The 18907-nt window shown below is 40.4% G+C and overlaps 1 protein-coding gene across 1 annotated transcript in view; it reads left to right on the forward strand.

Moving 5' to 3' along the window:
* The window catches only part of TAF1B (TATA-box binding protein associated factor, RNA polymerase I subunit B), a 56574-nt gene that overhangs the window by 322 nt on the left and 37345 nt on the right, over nucleotides 1-18907 (forward strand). Inside the window, exons 2-7 of the mRNA XM_073001482.2 lie at nucleotides 3535-3633; nucleotides 4813-4900; nucleotides 7200-7297; nucleotides 7662-7760; nucleotides 12319-12454; nucleotides 16576-16729. Of these exons, the coding sequence (XP_072857583.2) occupies nucleotides 3535-3633; nucleotides 4813-4900; nucleotides 7200-7297; nucleotides 7662-7760; nucleotides 12319-12454; nucleotides 16576-16729 (674 nt within the window). The remainder of the gene's footprint in view (nucleotides 1-3534; nucleotides 3634-4812; nucleotides 4901-7199; nucleotides 7298-7661; nucleotides 7761-12318; nucleotides 12455-16575; nucleotides 16730-18907) is intronic.

Genomic DNA, 18907 nt, shown 5'->3' on the forward strand with positions numbered 1-18907 from the left:
CCGCTCCCCCCTGGAACGGCCTGTAGTCGGCAGCTATTCATTCAACGGGAGATTCTTGCCCGTCCTGGGGAAAGCTTTCCCTGTTGGGTGTTCATATGCAGGTGCAACGCAGGCGTGAAAAACTGGGGGGTGAGGGAGGGATGGGCTCCGAGAGATGAGGGTGGGCAGAAGGGAGAGCTGACTCTTGCCTTTGGGTGCCCTGGTGTGGTGATGATGGTGTACAAGATTTTGTCGTTAAAAAGAAGGGTAGACTGTGAGACAGAAGGCGAGAGGGATGCCCCACTCGCTGGAGAGCCCTCCCTCCCCAACAACAAGGATAAGGAGGAGGGCCCCCAGCCAGCACCAGGACCTGCGGCAGAAGCTCAGCAAGGGACAGAAAAAAAGAAGAGTTGACTGAGAACTTGCAGGATGTGGCCATGAGAGAGGTCCAGGAGGAAAAGGCGGAAAAGAGATGGAGTTTGAGGCAGGAACGGGAGAGGTAAAAAGGAAGGAGAGTCAGTTGCTAGCAGGCTGGGAATGGGTGTGGATGGAGGACTTACCTGGACAAGGATGCTGGGAGAGGCTGAGTGTGCCTAAAGAGGAGGCAAATTACCAATAAATCTTTCACCTGTTTTGAAGCAACAAATTTTTTTGGACCGAAAGAGGAGCCAAAAGTCGAACCCTCACATAGACCTTGAAACATTTGTAAGTGGAACTAGTTAGGCATTCATTCAGATCCTGTTTAGGTGTTGAGACTAAATGAACCAGGTGTTAACAATACACTCTTAAACGTGGCGTTGTGTGTTATTTGTGTATTTAAAATATTTTTACCCCATCTTTCAACTTAAAAAGGACCCAAGGTGGCTTACATGATTAAAACACAATGTTTAAAGCTAGGAACAGTGAATATACAAAGGTAACTTCTGTCATTAAAAGGCAGTATTTAAAGCTAAAAACAATATGTATATAAATATTAAAAAGGAGCAAACAAGTGCCACTCTGAGAAATGGTAAACAAAAGCAATACTAAAAAACACATTCACAGTAGTAAAGCATAACATTCCATTTAAAAAATCCTACTCAGGAATCCAGTAGGTCTCCCTGTTCTGTATATTCTGAAGAATGCTACAGGCGTGGTAATCCAGGACCGAGCACAGCAAATGGAGTGCTGGGTGCACCACGACTCTGAGCTATATTCTAGAGAGAATGTAGTAACCGAAGAGGCTTTAAATAACATCAAGTGCCTGCCTGTGTTGGAAGAGTTGGACAGCAAACCAACTTTAGCAGAAATAAAAGCAGCCTTGGATTCCCTCACCACCAGCAAGGCACCTGGGAAGGATAACATCCCTGCTGAAGTGCTGTAAAGAGATCATCACCACCGAGCTGTATGAAATATTTTGTCTTTGCTGGAAGGAAGGTGGTGTACCACAGGACATGAAGGATGCAAGCATTGTCACATTGTATAAGAACAAATGAGACGGGCGGCTGCAATAACTACCATGGCATCTCTCTTTTCAGTGCTGTAGGGAAGCTGCTTGCCCGTGTTGTGCTGAAGAAACTCCAAGTGCTTGCAGACAGTGTCTATCCAGAATCACAGTATGGATTTCGAGCTAATAGGTCCACCACTGACATGATATTTTCTCTCAGATAGTTGCAGGAACAACGACAGCCACTCTTTGGTCTTCATAGATCTTACAAAGGCCTTTGATTTGGTTATCAGGGACGGCCTTTTTAAAGTACTTCCCAAGATTGGATGTCCACCTCCAGTCCTTAACATCATCAGGTCCTTTCATGAGGAAATGAAGGACACTGTAGTTTTTGATGGCTCAACATCAGATCCCTTTGACATCTGAAGCGGAGTGAAACAATCCTGTGTCCTCGCGCCAACCCTCTTTGCGATCTTTTTTGCTGTCATGCTGAAGCATGCTTTTGGAACTGAACAGAAGGTGTCTATCTCCAGACTAGATCAGAGGGAAATCTCTTTAATCTCTCTAGATTGAGAGCAAAGACCAAAGTCCAGCCGAAATGCGTGCAGGACTTCCTCTTCACCGATGATGCAGCCATTGTTGCCCACTCTGCTGAAGACCTCCAACAACTCATGAATCGTTTTAGCAAGGCCTGCCAAGACTTTGGACTAACTATCACCCTGAAGAAAACACAAGTCATGGGCCAGGGCGTGGACTCGCCTCCCTCTATTACCATCTCTATGCAAGAATTGGAGGTTGTCCATGACTTTGTGTATCTTGACTCAACGATCTCTGACACACTCTCCCTAGATATCGAGCTGGATAAACGCACTGGGAAAGCAGCTACCGTGTTCTCAAGACTCACAAAGAGAGTATGGCTCAATAAGAAGCTGACGGCATACATCAAGATCCAGGTTATAGAGCCTGTGTTCTGAGCACACTCCTGTACTGCAGTGAGTCCTGGACCCTTCATGCACGGCAGGAGAGAAAGCTGAACACGTTCCATATGCGATGCCTCAGATGAATTTTTGGTATCACCTGGCAGGACAAAGTTCCAAATAGAGTAGTCCTAGAACGAGCTGGAATTTTTAGCATGCATACGTTACTGAAACAGCAACGCCTGTGTTGGCTCGGGCATGTTGTGAGAATGGCTGATGGTCGGATTACAAAATATCTCCTGTATGGAGAATTAGTGCAGGGAAATCGCCCCAGAGGGAGACCACAGCTGCGATACAAGGATATCTGCAGGCCTTGGAAATGGACCTCAACAGATGGGAAACCTTGACATCTGAGTGTTCAGCCTGGAGGCAAGTGGTGCATCATTTCCTCTCCGATTTTGAAGAGATACTTGTTCAGCAGGCTGAGGCAAAGAGGCAGTCACGAAACCAGCAAAATCAGAGAGCCGGACAAGGGACAGATTGTATTTGACTTCAGTGTGGAAGGAATTGTCACTCTTAAATTGGGCTTTTCAGCCACACTAGATGGTGTTCGAAGACCTCTCTATTCAGAGCATGTTACCATAGTCTCTCGAGACTGAAGGATGCCTACTCTAATATTATGATATGTTTGTATAGTATTGCAGGTTGAGTAGTTAGCAGCAATCCTGTGCACACGTCCTTGTGAGTAGATCTTTCTGAACATGCTAGAACTTGCAGTTGAACACATGTGATTTTTTTAAAAAAAACTTCATGATATTATACAGTAAATCCATTTTGGCTAGATGAGTTCAGTGCAGCATATTGATAATTATTTTCCTGAATCTCTAGCCCCATGATACTTTATAATCACTATTTAGCAGCCCTGTGCTGTGCAGAGCATTGGACAGAATCCTGTTTGATATTTGTGCTCATGAAGAGTAATCATGGTAATTACCCTGGGTGATTGAGGAGATGCCTGATCACGCTCCTGTCATCTTGTCAGTTAGCCACAGTTAGTTACAACAGCTTCTGTAATTCCTCTTGCGTGACTATAAATATGAAAGAGGATTTTGGCAATTGTGTATCTCTGATGTACTGTATAGACTCTCTGAAAGTACAGTATATTATAATCTTTGAACTGTATTCAATGTGTGCTTTTGTTTTTATTTTTAGAGAGGCTACAATGAACCTTGTGCAGAGTGTTCCGTTGTCGACTGGGGTATTACAGACGAAGGTAGATTCTATTGCAGATCTTGCCACACTGTGATAGAAGTAAGTAATATTTATTTATTTTACTTATTTAAAATATTCTTACCCTGCTTTTCTCCTTAAAAGGACTCAAGGGGTTGACATGAAAAGACAATATTAAAGCTCACACAGTGAGTACAGTGGTGCCTCGCTAGACAGTTACCCCGCATGACAGTTTTTTCGCTAGACATTGACTTTTTGCGATCGCTATAGCGATTAGCAAAACAGTGATTCCTATGGGGGAATTTCGCTGGACAATGTTTGGTCCCTGCTTCGCAAACCGATTTTCGCTAGACAACGATTTTGACAGCTTCCTCCGCGCTCGCAAAACAGGTGTTTTTGGGACCTAAGCTTCGCAAGACAATGATTTAAACAGCTGATCGTGGTTCGCAAAGCGGCTTTCTTATGGCCAATCTTTGCTAGACAACGACGATTCTTCCCCATTGGAAAACATTAAACAGGTTTCAATGCATTTCAGTGGGGAAATGCTTTTCGCTAGACAATGATTTAGCTAAACAGCGATTTCAGTGAAACGGATTATCGTCTAGCGAGGCACGACTGTATACAAATACTGAAAAGGATCAAATGTCCTAGATTCTAATTTTTTTAAATTAAATACAGTAATGTGATGCAAGATATTTCATAAATGTTGTAGATCTCCCAGCTCAAAGAGTTGTGTAGCACAAGTAGTGGTTCAGCATGCAGATGTGTATTACTATACAAAATTTAAATCAAGTTGCTTAAGAACTGATTTTATTTGGAAGGCTCATCCACATGTGAGTTTGCATGCTTCCACGCTCTATACATTGAAACCTGCTTCCTTGAAAAGATGTCTGTTACTCAGTTTATACCTGTTTTTGCAGCAAAAATCTCATATTTTTGCTTCAAAATCTGAATATTTTATCTTTTAAACGATATACATATGTATTTCCAGAAGCCTTCTAGGAATGTGATTCTTTTTTTAAAAAACCAAGTCACTTGTTCTGTGCACCCTTGTTTTTTTAAAAAGCAGGAATTTAATTCATCTGTATTTCTGAATGTAAGCAGTAGTGGGCTGTTATAAATAATAGCCATTAATTTGGATTACTAACCATAACATTCAATGGATGAATCAAAGCTGTCAACCTCTCTTATAAAGAAACCGGAAAGGGTCTAACATATTTGTATTTGGTAACCTCGTATATTTGCCTAACTGCCTTGCAGAGAACCCGAGAAGTTATAACTGGTGATGCTACATCAAATGCCAGAGCACAGTCCATTGCTAGAGGCTTAAAAAGAAAGAACAAATTTGGTAGGTTTTTTTTTAAAACCAGGTGTGGTAAACAAATATGGCTGACTTCATCTTTCCTACCATATGTACCTAGAGCAGAACAGCTTTACAAGGTCGCCTTGTATAAAGCATTCAGTAATGTTGTTTCTTTTTTTACAAAGGCAAGCTATATACTCTTTTGGACACAGCAATAGTAAACCATTCAGGTTTATTTTGATTAAAAAATGCCAGAATTCTCCTTAAATTCTTCAGACAGAATTCTGGGAGTTCCAGCACATGGATCCATGCCTACAAAACTGTTCATTTTGTTCACATGTCTAATCCTTGGAGGCTAGATGCACCTTAGGTCAGTGGGACTACGACTCCCAGAAAGCATTGCAGCAGCTCCCTTCTGGGAAGCATTGCAACAGGAAATAAGACCTCAGTGTGATCCAGCCTCTAAAAATTAGGCATTGATCCAGGTGATCAAAATATAGGTGTTTGTAGATATGAAACTGGGGACTGGAATCCCAGAGTTCTATGTGAGAAATTCAAGGAGAATTTGGGGAATTCAAGGGGAGGATAACAATGGCAGTTCTCAAAGCATAGATAATAATGTTTTGAGAATTTGAACTTTAATTTTTTAAAAAATTAAAGGATTTCTCATTTAACCCTAATGACTTGAAAGAGACACTTGAGAGCAGAATAATAAAAAAAAATGTTAAGGATTCCGAAAATGAAGACATCTGTGTAAAAAAAAGTCTATTTATTATTTATTTTATTAATTTATGAGCCACCTTTTTCCCCCACAAGAAGACTCAAGGCTTTAACAAGAGTTAAAACAAGTAAAATTGAAAACACTATAACTAACATATTAAAAAACAAATTAAACTGTTACTATAATTAAAATATTTCAAGTAATTAAAAGCATAAGCTTGAAAAACAAATACAAGCTGAAAAGCTAAAAACCATATTTAAAATTTGAAAATTACAGAGTTAAAATTAAAAACCTACCTGAAATGGTGGGTCTTCAGCTGTATTCTGCTTCTCAGTAATCATTATTGTGCAATCAACAATTAATTAACTTTCATAATGAATGTTCCCTCTAATTGTCATCCCCACTGCGTGGGAACCTCACCCATCTGCACGTGGAGGCCAGGGCTTAATCTAAAACGCGGAAGTGAACAGGCATTGACACCTCCTGCTGCTGCTGCAGAGCACCCATGAAGCTCTGTGTGCCTGTGCGCACAAGCACCTTAGAGGGGACATTGTTCATAATTAAGGATTATAATGCTGCTCTGTAAATCGGGGTGACTGTCATTATCAGAATACCTTTCAAATACAGTAATTGGAATATTGTCTTTATAAATCTAGGAGCACAATAAAATATATTAAAATACAAATTAACTATAGAGGAATCAGATGAGCAAACTGTATCTGCAGAGACTTACTTGCCTTGCTTCTCAAAAGGAGCAGAATAGAAATGTTCTAATACCTGTCATCTGTTTTGACCTTCTAGCATTTAATACAGTGGGGTCTTGACTTGAGAACTTAATCCGTATTGGAAGGCGGTTCTCAAGTCAAAAAGTCTGTAAGTCAAGTCTCCTTTGACCTACAGTGCATTGAAAACCGATTAATTCCGTAACAGGCCGTTTTTGTTCCATTTTGGTTTTTTTCTGGTCTGTAAGCCAATTCTCAGGCTGCAAGTCAAACCTAAATTTTGCAGCCAGAGAAGTCTGTAACTCAAAAAGTCTGTAAGTCAAGCCGTCTATAAGTCAAGGGTCCACTGTACTCAGAGAAATTGATAGTTCTCTGTCATTGACTCTTCCAGCAGTATTATAAGTGGATTGAACTAAGACTGCATTGACCTAAAATGGTATTAAACCATCTACTGTGTTTCCCCGAAAATAAGACAGGGTCTTATATTAATTTTTGCTCCAAAAACACACATTAGGGCTTATTTTCAGGGGATTTTTTTTTCATGTACAACAATCTACATTTATTCAGATACAGTCCTGTCATTTTCTTCTGGTTGCTGCACAAGGGTTTCACTTAACTAGGGCTTATTTTTGGGGTAGGGATTATATTACAAGCATCCTGAAAAATCATACTAGAACTTATTTTCAGGTTAGGTCTTATTTTTGGGGAAACAGGGTAGTGAATCAAATGATCAGCCTCTGGGTTTTCTGTCCAATCACTGTCCAGAAGGACTCAATGTAATCATGTAATGCCACCTCCAAGAGTGCAGTTTTGCTTCCTATAAGTTTAATACAGTGGTTTATAGCTAACTCTTGTAATGTTGGCTATTCATGTTCTGTTTTCTGTATGTGCACCATTTTAGATAAAGGCTGGGAATGGTACATCTGTGAAGGCTTTCAGTTCATTCTTTGGAAACAAGCTGAAGCTCTGCAATCTTTAGGAGTTCCTTCACAGTTCAAGGTACAGTGACCTGTTCGGTACAGTGGCTTCATGTACATGTAATGCTGAACACTGAATTATGGATTAGCAAGATAAAGCAACTGCAAGCCTCTGATTTGCTCACACCCCTCCTGATGTATCTCCATTGAGGAATCCTGCAGCTTTCACTTCCTAGACCAAGTTGCAGCTTATTCTGATATCTAAACACAAATCAATTGTAGTTAATCTTAACTGTAGCCAATATACTACTGTAATAGTAGTATACACCATTGCCTTTCTTCCTACACGACAGGATTTTGGTCCATATGTTCATTTCTGCAATTGTGTGTAACAAAAACATACATATAAGCCTGTATCTGGATAAGTAATATGTTCTCCTTATCAGGATGAAGTGTTGTGTAACTTATGGAGAAGATACCTTCAGAAGAGCAACCAGGCTTATTGTGACAAGCCTCACAGACATGTTATTCAGGATACTTTACCAGTAAGTACAGTATAAAGTTCAGAACTGGTGAATAGCCAGCTTTTCTGCACACACATGATCTTAGGAACTTCATATAGACTTGTACATCTAATTTGTTGAAAACAACTTATATTATGGCAATGCTCAAAATTCTTAATGGAGACTTGATTAAGGTAGGATCCTCTGCTGCTAAATATATTTTTGTTCTAGTCCTTTTTCTGCTTTTTTGATACATATACAGAGGAACATCTGTTAAAAAGGAATTGTTTCCAGAGCAGTCAGTAGCTGTATTGTTCTCCTACAGCCAAAAACAACAGTGTCTTACAGTCCCCAAAGATTAAAATATTTTGTGTTAATAGCCATGATAGTCCATCTTAACTTGTATAACAAAAACACAAATAAAAGCAAAATATTGTGACACTTAAAAGATTAACGAATGTATTCTGTGCGAGCTTCAGTCACATGGAGTGAATTGCCTAGTCAAAATTTTTGTACATGAGTATACATTATGGAGGTAGAGACCCAGTGAAGGTATAGGTAGTCATGAACAATGAAATTTCACAATGGCAAAACATTATTATTATGAACCTTGAGAGGAGATAAGCATTCTGGCATAGCTAGAGCAGTTGATTGGCTGGCATAGGTTATTTCTCAGGCGCAAAGGTGGTGAGCCAGGAAGTGGCTTGTATTTTTCTGAATCAGCTGCTTCTGCAGCCAGAATCAATAGCTATGCCTATATACTGTACAAGGCTGTAAAAAATTGGTTGTTGTTATATAGCGCAAGTTATATAACTCCCTTCTCTGTAATTAAGCTTTTAGCCACACTCTGGAACTCATGAATGAAACCTACCTCAGATGTCTCCCTTTCTAATATCCTTTTGTAATTTTTTCCCCACAACAGTTACTTTAAGATTTATGACAAAGTATCATGGGAGGTTGAAACCGGCGGTTGTGTGCTGCCCTTTCTGATATTAAATTTGTGTCCATTTGTTCTCTTCTGTAGAGATTGTTGCATTTGACCTATGTAGAATGGGGTAGGTGGGGTGTAGAATGTTGTGGGGGAAATAGCGTCAATGACATTAGCAGATGAACAAGTAAATAAGCTCCCGGTGTCGTGGATGCCGTTGCTAGGCCCTATAGTGGTGCAGAAAGAGTTGATGTGGGCACACAGTTGGCATCTAGGTGTGTAGCAGAGTCTTTTTCATGCCTTCATATCCATGTGAACTGCCACTGTGTGCCAGCAATTCTTTAAGATTAGGAGTCTTATCTGTAAGCAAGTATAGACCATCCACCCAGAGCCTTGGAGACAGAAGTATTGTTGTTCAGATTAGGCTATAGATCTTTGATGTCAGTACAGTGGTGCCTCGCACAACGATGTTAAGTGGTTCCCCCCCCAAAAAAAACGTTCTGTGAAACATCGTTCTGTGAAACACCATTTCCCATAGGAATGCATTGAAAACCGGTTAATCCGTTCCAATTGGAATGGATTGCCGTCCTTAAGGGAAAATCCCCATAGGAAACATCGTTGAGGGAAACGCGGTTCCCCAATTGAAATGCATTGAAGCCGACTCAATGCATTTGAATGGGTTTGCAAAGTCCCTTTTCGCTCCTGTAAAAGTGCCTTAAACTGTTTGAAACCTGTTTTAAATGCTTGGCATCAATAGTCCAGCTTGTGAAACGTATGCAAACTTAATTTGGTGTTGTTCTGAGGCGTCCTTAATTTTTGGTGATTTTTTGTTTTCTCCATTGAAAGCCATTGGACGACGGAAAGGGCTCTTTGATCTCCATTTCCCTGCTTTTGAAGCTCTTTCCGATGTCCCTTTTCGCTCCTGTAAAAGTGCCTTAAACTGTTTGAAACCTGTTTTAAATGCTTGGCATCGATAGTCCAGCTTGTGAAACGTATGCAAACTTAATTTGGTGTTGTTCTGAGGTGTCCTTAATTTTTGGTGATTTTTTGTTTTTTCTCTCATTGAACTCTATTGAACTGTCCGTCCAATGCATTTCAATGAGAGAAAAAACAAAAAACCACCAAAAATTAAGGACGCCTCAGAACAACACCAAATTAAGTTTGTATAGGTTTCAGGAGGTGGGCTAACGATAGCAAGCATTCAAAACACTTTTCAAACAGTTTAAGGCACTTTTACAGGAGCGAAAAGGGACATTGTTGTGCGAAAATTCCCCATAGGAAACATCGTTGTGTGAGGCGGCAAATTTTTCAGGAAAAGCCATCGTTGTGTGAATTTATCATTGTGTGAGGCACTCGTTGTGCGAGGCACCACTGTAGTCTCATTTGGGAGGTGTGGATGTCTACCAGTGGTACGCCTGTGATGCTCTCTTTTGGGTTTGTCTAAGGCTCTTTTTTAATTTTATGGTGGCATAACTTTACACGGAATAGAGTTCTTTTCATCTGGTGCAGTTGATGATGTTAACTCTTACCTATTTTATTTATTTATTTAAAATATATTTACCCCACCTTTCTCCTTGAAAAGGACCCAAGCCCATGAAAGCTTATGCTCTAATAAAAGTGTGTGTATTGAACAAGCCACTGAACTCTGCTGTTAAAGCATACAAAATGGACACCTACGCTTTCTGGTGGAAAGCAGGTCTATCAGTATTAGCGAGAGGTATTTACTGATTAAAAGGAATGATTTCATACTTTTATGTTGATTATAATTACTGTGCTGTTTTTTGTTTTTTTGTAGTAAGTAGCTTATTAGTTTTTTTTATTTAAATCCAGTAGATGGAGCTAAGTATATTAGGTTTTTTAAAGAAAACACGCACTGAAAGAAGATGGAAATACAGTGGTGCCTCGCTTAACTATTACCTCGTTAAACAATGAATCCGCTTGACGATGAGGCTTTTGCGATCCCTTTTGCGATTGCAAAACAATGTTTTAATGGGTAAAATTCACTTCCCAACAATTGGTTCCCTGCTTCAGGAACCGATTCTTCACATTACGACGATCAAAACAGCTGATTATCAGGTTTCAAAATGGCCTGCCGCTGTGTAAAATGGCTCCCTGCTGTGCTTTAGGACGGATTTTTCGCTGCACAGGCATCGGAAAATGGCCGCGCTATGGAGGATCTTCGCTGGACGCTGAGGTATTTAGCCCATTGGAACACATAGAGCGGTTTTCAATGCGTTTCAATGGGCTTTTTTATTTTGCTTGACGAGGATTTCGCTGGAACGGATTATCCTCGTCAAGCAAGGCACCACTGTATCAAGCATGTTATGCTAAATGACTGAGTTGAGACTGTATTTTCTGCCCCAATAGAATGGACTCTCAGAATTGTGTATACACATTGCCCACACAGAATGTAAGATCTCATCTGTCCCATTACAGTGGGGTCTCTACTTAAGAACGTCCTTACTTAAGAACAATTCCACTTAAGAACAGCTCCATTTGCTAAATTTTGCTTCTACTTGAGAACAAAAATCCAGATAAGAACAGGAAAAAAAAACTTTCCTGCTCTTTTTTTAACCTTAGGTCATCTTAGGTTAAAAAAAAGTTCTCCCCCTAGTGGTAGAGTACGTATTAACCAGCTTTGCATTAGTTCCTATGGGAACTAATGCTTCAATGTACGAACGCACCTCTACATTAAAAAAAAAAAAAAGCCAGAACGGATTAATTGGTTTTCAGTCCATTGCTTCAAAATTAGCTTCGTCAGAAGTGCTTTTAACACTGTTCCCTGACCTAAGGGAAAAAGAAAAAGAAAAAAATCCCCCTCTAGTGGTAGAAGGCGGAATAGCAGCTTCCCATTAGTTTCTATGGACGGAAAAGAGCAGATACGGATTAAATGGTTTTCAATGCATTCCTATGGGAAATGCAGATTCTACATAAGAACTTTTCCACTTGAGAACCACCTTCCAATACGGATTAAGTTCTTAAGTAGAGACCCCACTGTACTGGGCTTCCTTCAGAGATTAGAAAAACTACTTTTTTGGACTACAGATCCTAGAATTTCCCAGCCATTTTGGACCAAGATAGCTAGTCAGAGCAGTCTCCATGAGAGCAGAAAGGAAGCGGGGATGCATGTGCTATTCAAAGGAACACATGATCCTGCTGCAAGTATCTGAAACCACTCCAGTGACTGAAGCATAAGGTTATGTGTAGATGCTTATCTTTGAGACTTATTGAGAATATTTACATGGGTTTTATTGTCAAAAGAAAATAAATAAAGGCAAAATATTGTAGCACTTCAAAGACTAAGAGGTTTATTTCTTTAGAAAGTACATGGGCTTAACATTCCCAGAAAATTGTGACTGTGAAGATGGCAGGTCTTGCCCATGTTGCTGGTTGGTTATGAATCTGTGTGAATGAGAGTAGCTGAGATGCGTCATATTCACAGCTGATACATGTGACAGGTGGTTTTTGCTACTGGACTGCTTTTTTCTAAAATTCAGTTCTGTCTTCATTCAAAATTAATACTTCTTGAATATTCATACTGTTAGATATTTTACACTTGGAAAATCAAAATTACATCACAATGCTTGCTTTAATAAAAGATAATCCGACTGAATTGAATTAAATATCTGTAGTTGGAGCCGTATATGATTGTTTTCTTTTATTTTGTAACAGACACAGAGCACAGATACCGAAACAGAAAGTGAACTAGATATTCGGAGACTTCTTGCCTTGGCTTCCTCTGCGAGTGATACAGATGCAGCCTCTAAATCTAGTGTTACAGGTGCTTCTTCCACTAGCAGGATGTCAGGTAAATGCAGTTTGGACAGTTGGGTTTTTGAATGTATTTAATATGCTTTAAAAAAACCACTTAGTCCTTCATTACTTAATCCTCAAGTGATTAAAAACACATCTGGCTAATTAATGTATATAATATTCCAGAAAATATTCACTTTAATCATAATAATAATAGAAATAAATTTGAAATCATGCTAGCATCAGAAATGGGAAAAAAATCTTTCTTGGACTTCAACTAGCTTATTCTGGGAGCAGTAATTCAGAAAGGTCATTTTGCTGCTACTTAGTAGTGTTGCATACTCCCAGCAGTATGGAAGGACGCTGCAGACCTGTTTTCTGGGGTAGATTGAGGATGAGACGTCACACGGTTGCAAAATAGACTGGAGAGGGGAGATCAGCAATAATCTAAAGTAGGGGTCCCCAAGCCCCCGGTCAGCAGTCTGGTGCCGGTTCGTGGCCATGGCAGGACCGGGCCGCAGAGAGAGATTTCCACCCCCCGCACGCACTCCCCACATGTACGGCTCACCACATTCACGCACGGGTGCCCCCATCCCTCCACAAGCTCGCCCCTCCCCTCCCCTCTGCATATGTGTGTGAGAGCCCCCGCCAACCCATGAGCACACCCCATTCACCCATGAACACCCCTCCACACATGCCCGTAAGCGCCCCCCACCAGTGAACAGGCCCCTCCTCCCCACCTCACCCCTACACACGGACTCCGCCCACCCCACCAGTTCGCGATTCAAAAAAGGTTGGGGTCCACTGAACTAAAGGATTCAGTGGCTGGGAAGATGTGGGAAACTGGGCAACTGCAATAGAGATTAAATACTTTATGAGAGAGAGGTAGTCCAGTCGTTTAACCATTGCTGAAGCAAAGGTTGGGGAATGGGAAAAGTAGACTTTACATTTTATGGCACAATGTAGTATTTGAAGTGTGATGTATCACATTTTTTTTCTGGTGAAACCAGTGAATGAAAATCCACTTTAAGAAAACATGAATATACTTTGCATTGTTAAATTGTCCAGGGTGCCGGCATGTAACTAATGAGTAAGATTACAAATTTTAGTTGATATGCAAATGTGAAAATGTTCTGTCTTTATTATGCAAGCTCTAGTAGCTTCTTGGACATTGTCATCTCCCTTGTTTCTAGTTTATGCTTTGAATAACTTATTCAAAAATCAACCTCTATCCTAATATAGATTCCAGATCAATTTCTGTAATAATTAGATATTATGGGATCATTGGGGTTTATTCAAACTGACTGTTGTAATATTGTTCTCCAAGCAAGCAGGCTGAAACTCTCTATTTGGGTGCAGTATATAGACATTGTTGGGGAAGCCTATTAAATTTGTAAGTTGTTATGGCATGTCTTAAATTGTATGTTACATTCAGTTTAATGCTGACCGTCTAATATGCCCTGCATAATCTAAAACAAATAAAATGAAAAGCTGCTGTGTTAACATGATGGCTTCAAATAGAACACAAAGATTATTGTAAATCAGGCTGAATGTGGAGTTAACAATAGCACTCCTGCCATCCGTGTTCTTGAGACATGGCCTATGCATAAAAAAGGAGAAAACTGATGAGTGAAGGGATTAAATGAGGTACATACTTTTTGTTCAGTGACTCACATATATACAATAGTTATTCAAAACAGTTCTTGTGTTTCCTTCTAAGCTTTTAGAAGCTCTTGGTTGCTTTGTTTAGAAGGTAGTAAAAAAAAGGCGAAAGATTTATACGATCTGAAGAGAAATTAACTAGACTACTCCAAAGTATCTCCTATTGTGTTTTTTGCTGTTGTTGTTTTTTTAGCCGTGTAACTACCATTATGTGTATCTCTATTTGCTATTAATTTCCCAGTATAAGTTTTTTTTAAGTTTCCTATGCCAATAAAGGTTACCGAATTGATTGAGAAGGTAGTAAAGACAAAATGATTCCAAATGTGGTGAAATTGTGCCTGTTATAATTCTAATATTACAGTGTCTACACCAGGCTTGTCCAACCTGTGGGCCGCGGGCCGCATGCGGCCCAGGTTGGCTCATCATGCGGCCCAGTGCAATTTTTTATTTTTAAAGAAATTCCAAAGTTTCAAGTTATATTGCCGGCGCTTGCGGCTGGAATGCGGCCGGGGCACGTCACAACGGTTGGGGGGGAGAGAGGGAAGGAAGGAAGGAGCAGGAGGGGAGGAGAAAGGGGAGCTCCGTGACTGCATTGCACTGTCCCCATCAATACGTGGACCCCTTCCCGGTCCTATAAAGCTGCTGGAGTCGAAGCTGGCAGCCTCTGCTGTCTGAGATCGCAGCTGCCGGTAAGCGCGCTTGGAGCAGGGCTGCGGAGGATGGCTAGGGCTGCCTCGCCATGCGGCCCAAACCAAATTTATGTGCGGCCCAAACCAAATTTTCATCTTCTAATGTGGCCCAGGGAAGGTGAAAGGTTGGACACCCACAGTCTATTTGAAATATTAATAAAGTATCCTCATTAATGCTAAATTCTGAGGAAAAGCAAGCAAAGAAAAACATGTTGTTGGGGATTTGTACTCTATAGTGAGTTTAATAAGAATTTTAATTGTAAGCCATGTACAGAAATGCTGGACATGGCTTGTTATAACTTACTTGCTAACTACATCTTGAGAGAATACCTGAAAATTAGAGAGACAGTGTGTCTTAGTGATTGGGCTTTGGACTAAGATGTAGAGAACAGGTTCAGATCACCATAGGGTCATGGTGAGGACAAAATGAGAGTGAAGGTGCTACCATTGTATGCTTCTTGGAGGGTGGATATAAGTATAATAATTCCAAAGTTGAGGACAAAGGAGGGTAAGGGAATATAATGCTTTCTTGTTCTTCTTCTGCTTCAGCTTTTTATATTGTCATATTTTTCAAAATGTTTGCATTCACAAAAGATAGATATAGCAGGTGATTTTTAAAATAATAATACATCATATCGAATTCTAGACTATACATGCTATGTTTGGTTTTTTAAGACATTATTTTCAACCTGCTTCTAGCTTGACTTGTACTTTTACTAAAGCTACCTATGCACTTAATAATTGATTTTAATCTTTTAAGATTGCATCCGTCCCCTTATAGTCTTGGCTGTGCCAAGAAGTGAAGTCTTTCATAAAGCTATATAAAGCTAATACTCTAACATATACCCTTTGAGTTAAATTTGTGGCTTTGGGAGCTTTCTTTAAGGTTTTGTTCTCTCTTTGGTATTACAAGTTGTCCTGATAATACCAGAAGCAATGAGGACTGAACTGCACTACAAAGGCTGAAGTAAGTTAATCAGTAGAGAAAAGGAGCCGAAACCCCGTGTAAGAGTATATTTCAGTGTTTTGGCTTGAAACAGGTGTCTCTCTTTCCAAAAGTAATGTACTAATTTTAGTCATACCTACATGTAGGTTTTGTGTAACTTAACTGCTGAGTTAGGGAAAGCTTGTGTGATGGTATGATTAAGATTAGTAAATTCTAGAAGAGACCCCAGTTCCAAGCCAAAACACTGAAATTTTTCACTTACACAGGATTTCAGCTCCTTTTCTGTACTTACTTCAGCCTTTGTAGTGGTTTTCTCACCTCTGCTTTTGGTATTAGAAGAACAATTGAGCTGCCATTTGGAACAAAATACATTAGCTACCATTGATAAGTTATTCCTACCCTGTTTCCCCGAAAATGAGATCTAACCTAAAAATAAGACCTAACCTGAAAACAAGCCCTACTATGATTTTTCATGATGCTCATAATATAAGCCCTACCCCCAAAATAAGCCCTAGTTAAGTGAAAGCCTGCCCTTCACCATTGTGCATCAACCACAAGCAGATGACATGACTGTATTTGAATAAAGTAGATTGAACATGAAAAAAATAAAGCATCCCCTGAAAATAAGCCCTAATGTGTTTTTGGAGCAAAAATTAATACTGTATAAGACCCTGTCTTATTTTCAGGGAAACACAGTAATTAGGAATGAATAAAAAAATAATTTATTTATTTATTTATTTATTTAACTTATATGCCACCCACTCTACCCAAACATTTCTGGGTGCCTTACAACAATTAAAATACAATAAAAAGATAAAACAATTAAAATACAATTAAAATAGATACTTTAAATGTTACTTTCCTGAATGCTTTCTGCAGGAAAATCTGGCTGGTCTGGATCAGTGGATGGTGGCTCTAATTTACAGAGAAGGAAGAAGTGGGATCTGAGCATGTCCATGCCCATGACTTTAGCTTTTTGTTATTTGGCATTGCTCTGGCTGAGAGAGTCAATTACATTATCAGACCTAATAAGGTGAGGACAATATCCAATGAAGTATTTGTTTTTTAAATGTACTTTGAAGTTTTGCATTTACTTACAGCTTTTTATGGTTGAGTAAAAAAAAAGCAAGATATGATTGGTTGTATTGTCTAAGACATGCCATGTTTTCATGTGAGCTGTGAATAGATAGATGTAACAGTATTTATTTGTGATGTTACTAGCTCATGTTTCATCAGAAAACTGTTCACTTGGACAATTGAAATCACACACAAAGCAATGAGAAGTGTAATTTAATATTTAAAAAATTAAACTAGCAATCTCCACCAATCCTCAAATAAAAATGTTTTCATGGGCCCTTCAAAGGAAACTGCAGAAAAGCACATACAGAACTTCTGAGAGGAGTATTCTGTACTAATATACATGTCTTTATTCTTCATCCTTTTTGAAACAGAGTTTCACCTGTGGCCCAAAAATTTGGGAATCCATTTTTTAAAACCATAGATGTACAGTAGTACCTTGCAAGACAACGACCCCGCTAAACGACGAATCCGCATAACAATGACTTTTTGCGATCGCTATAGCGATTTGCAAAACAGTCATTCTTATGGGGGATTTTCGCTGGATGACGATTAGGTCCGTGCTTCGCGGACCATTTGTTCGCAAGACAACTATTTTTTTCTGATGATCGTCGGCTTCGCAAAATGGCTGCCCTGTGTTTTCTGGAGCCGTGCTTCTCAGGGCAGCCATTTTTACAGCTGATTGGCACTCGCAAAATGGCTTCCCTATGGGCGATCTTCGCTGGGTGACGAGGTATTTTCCCCATTGGAATGCATTAAACCAGGTTTCAATGCATTCCAATGGGGTAAGGGTTTTTGCATGATGATGATTTCACTAAACAGCGATTTCAATGGGATGGATTATCGTCGTCATGCACCACTGTATATGGTTGGAATACTCCTCTCACAGCCCACCAAAGGTCAAGCTGCAAATCAGACATAGACTTTATTTCAACTAAAAATGTTGATATTGGTTAAAGGTGAGTGGAATATATTGTTCAAAAATCACTAGTCTATCTGAGAATTCCCATTTTTTCAACCACTACCATATTTTCCACTCCATAAGATGCACCTCTCCATAAGACACACCTCATTTTTAGGGGAGGAAAACTGGAAAAAATATTCTGGCAATTTCGGCCCCCTGGGCCTGCGGGGGTGGAGGTGGGGGGTGCCTTGGAAGGGTCTGAGAGTGCCTTCCAGGACCCTTTGGAGGTTCCCCTCACCCCCTCCGCGGGGCTAGCGGGGGCGAAGTCGCCAGTTTCCAGGACCCTTCTGAGGCTTTCCAAGCCTCAGAAGGTTCCTGGAAACTGGCAATTTCACCCCTGCTGGCCCCATGGGGGGGTGGGGGGGGTGAGCCTCTGAAAGGTCCTGGAAGGCACTCTTGGACCCTTTGGAAGCTCCCGCTGCCTCCCCCGGGACTGGTGGGGGCAAAATCCCCAGCTTCCAGGACCCTTCTGAGGCTTTCCAAGCCTCAGAAGGGTCCTGGAAGGTCACGATTTTGTCCCTGCTGGCCCCGCAGGGGTGGGTGGGTGGAGCCTCCAAAGGGTCCTGGAAAGCACTCTCGGACCCTTCCGAGGCTTCCCCCACAATCCCCCCACTGGGCCCTGGGGAGTGCTGTTGTACAGTATTTGCTCCATAAGATGCAGACACCCCCCACTTTTTTGGGGGGGAAGTGTGTCTTATAGAGCTAAAATACGGTAAATAAAACCCATCTCGTAATGCATATATTGCCACATCTCTGTGTGCCTCTGCTGGTAGTGATACGTGAGCTGTATGCTTCAGCACAAGGTGGTGGAGAAATTATGGTTGATTACAATTTGTCAACAGAGATGGGAGAAAGACAGTTGATCGTACACTGTCAGATATGAAACTTGGTACCTCAAGCTGATTGAACAAGTCTGCAGTTTCCACCCTGGGATGTTACTGTAACTTACCATATTTTTTGCTCCATAAGACGCACCGGACCTTAAGACGCACTTAATTTTTAGATGAGGAACACAGGGAAAATATATTCTGAACCAAATAGTGTAATAAAATATTTAATAAACTATAACAGAATGACATTTGAACCATGTAAAGTGAACAGCAGTCAACAGTGGCATTAATATAGACCATTATCAGCCAGTGATAAGACCTATACCACTCTGCTTATATT

Source organism: Pogona vitticeps, chromosome 1, assembly GCF_051106095.1.
Source record: "Pogona vitticeps strain Pit_001003342236 chromosome 1, PviZW2.1, whole genome shotgun sequence".
NCBI lineage: Eukaryota > Metazoa > Chordata > Lepidosauria > Squamata > Agamidae > Pogona > Pogona vitticeps.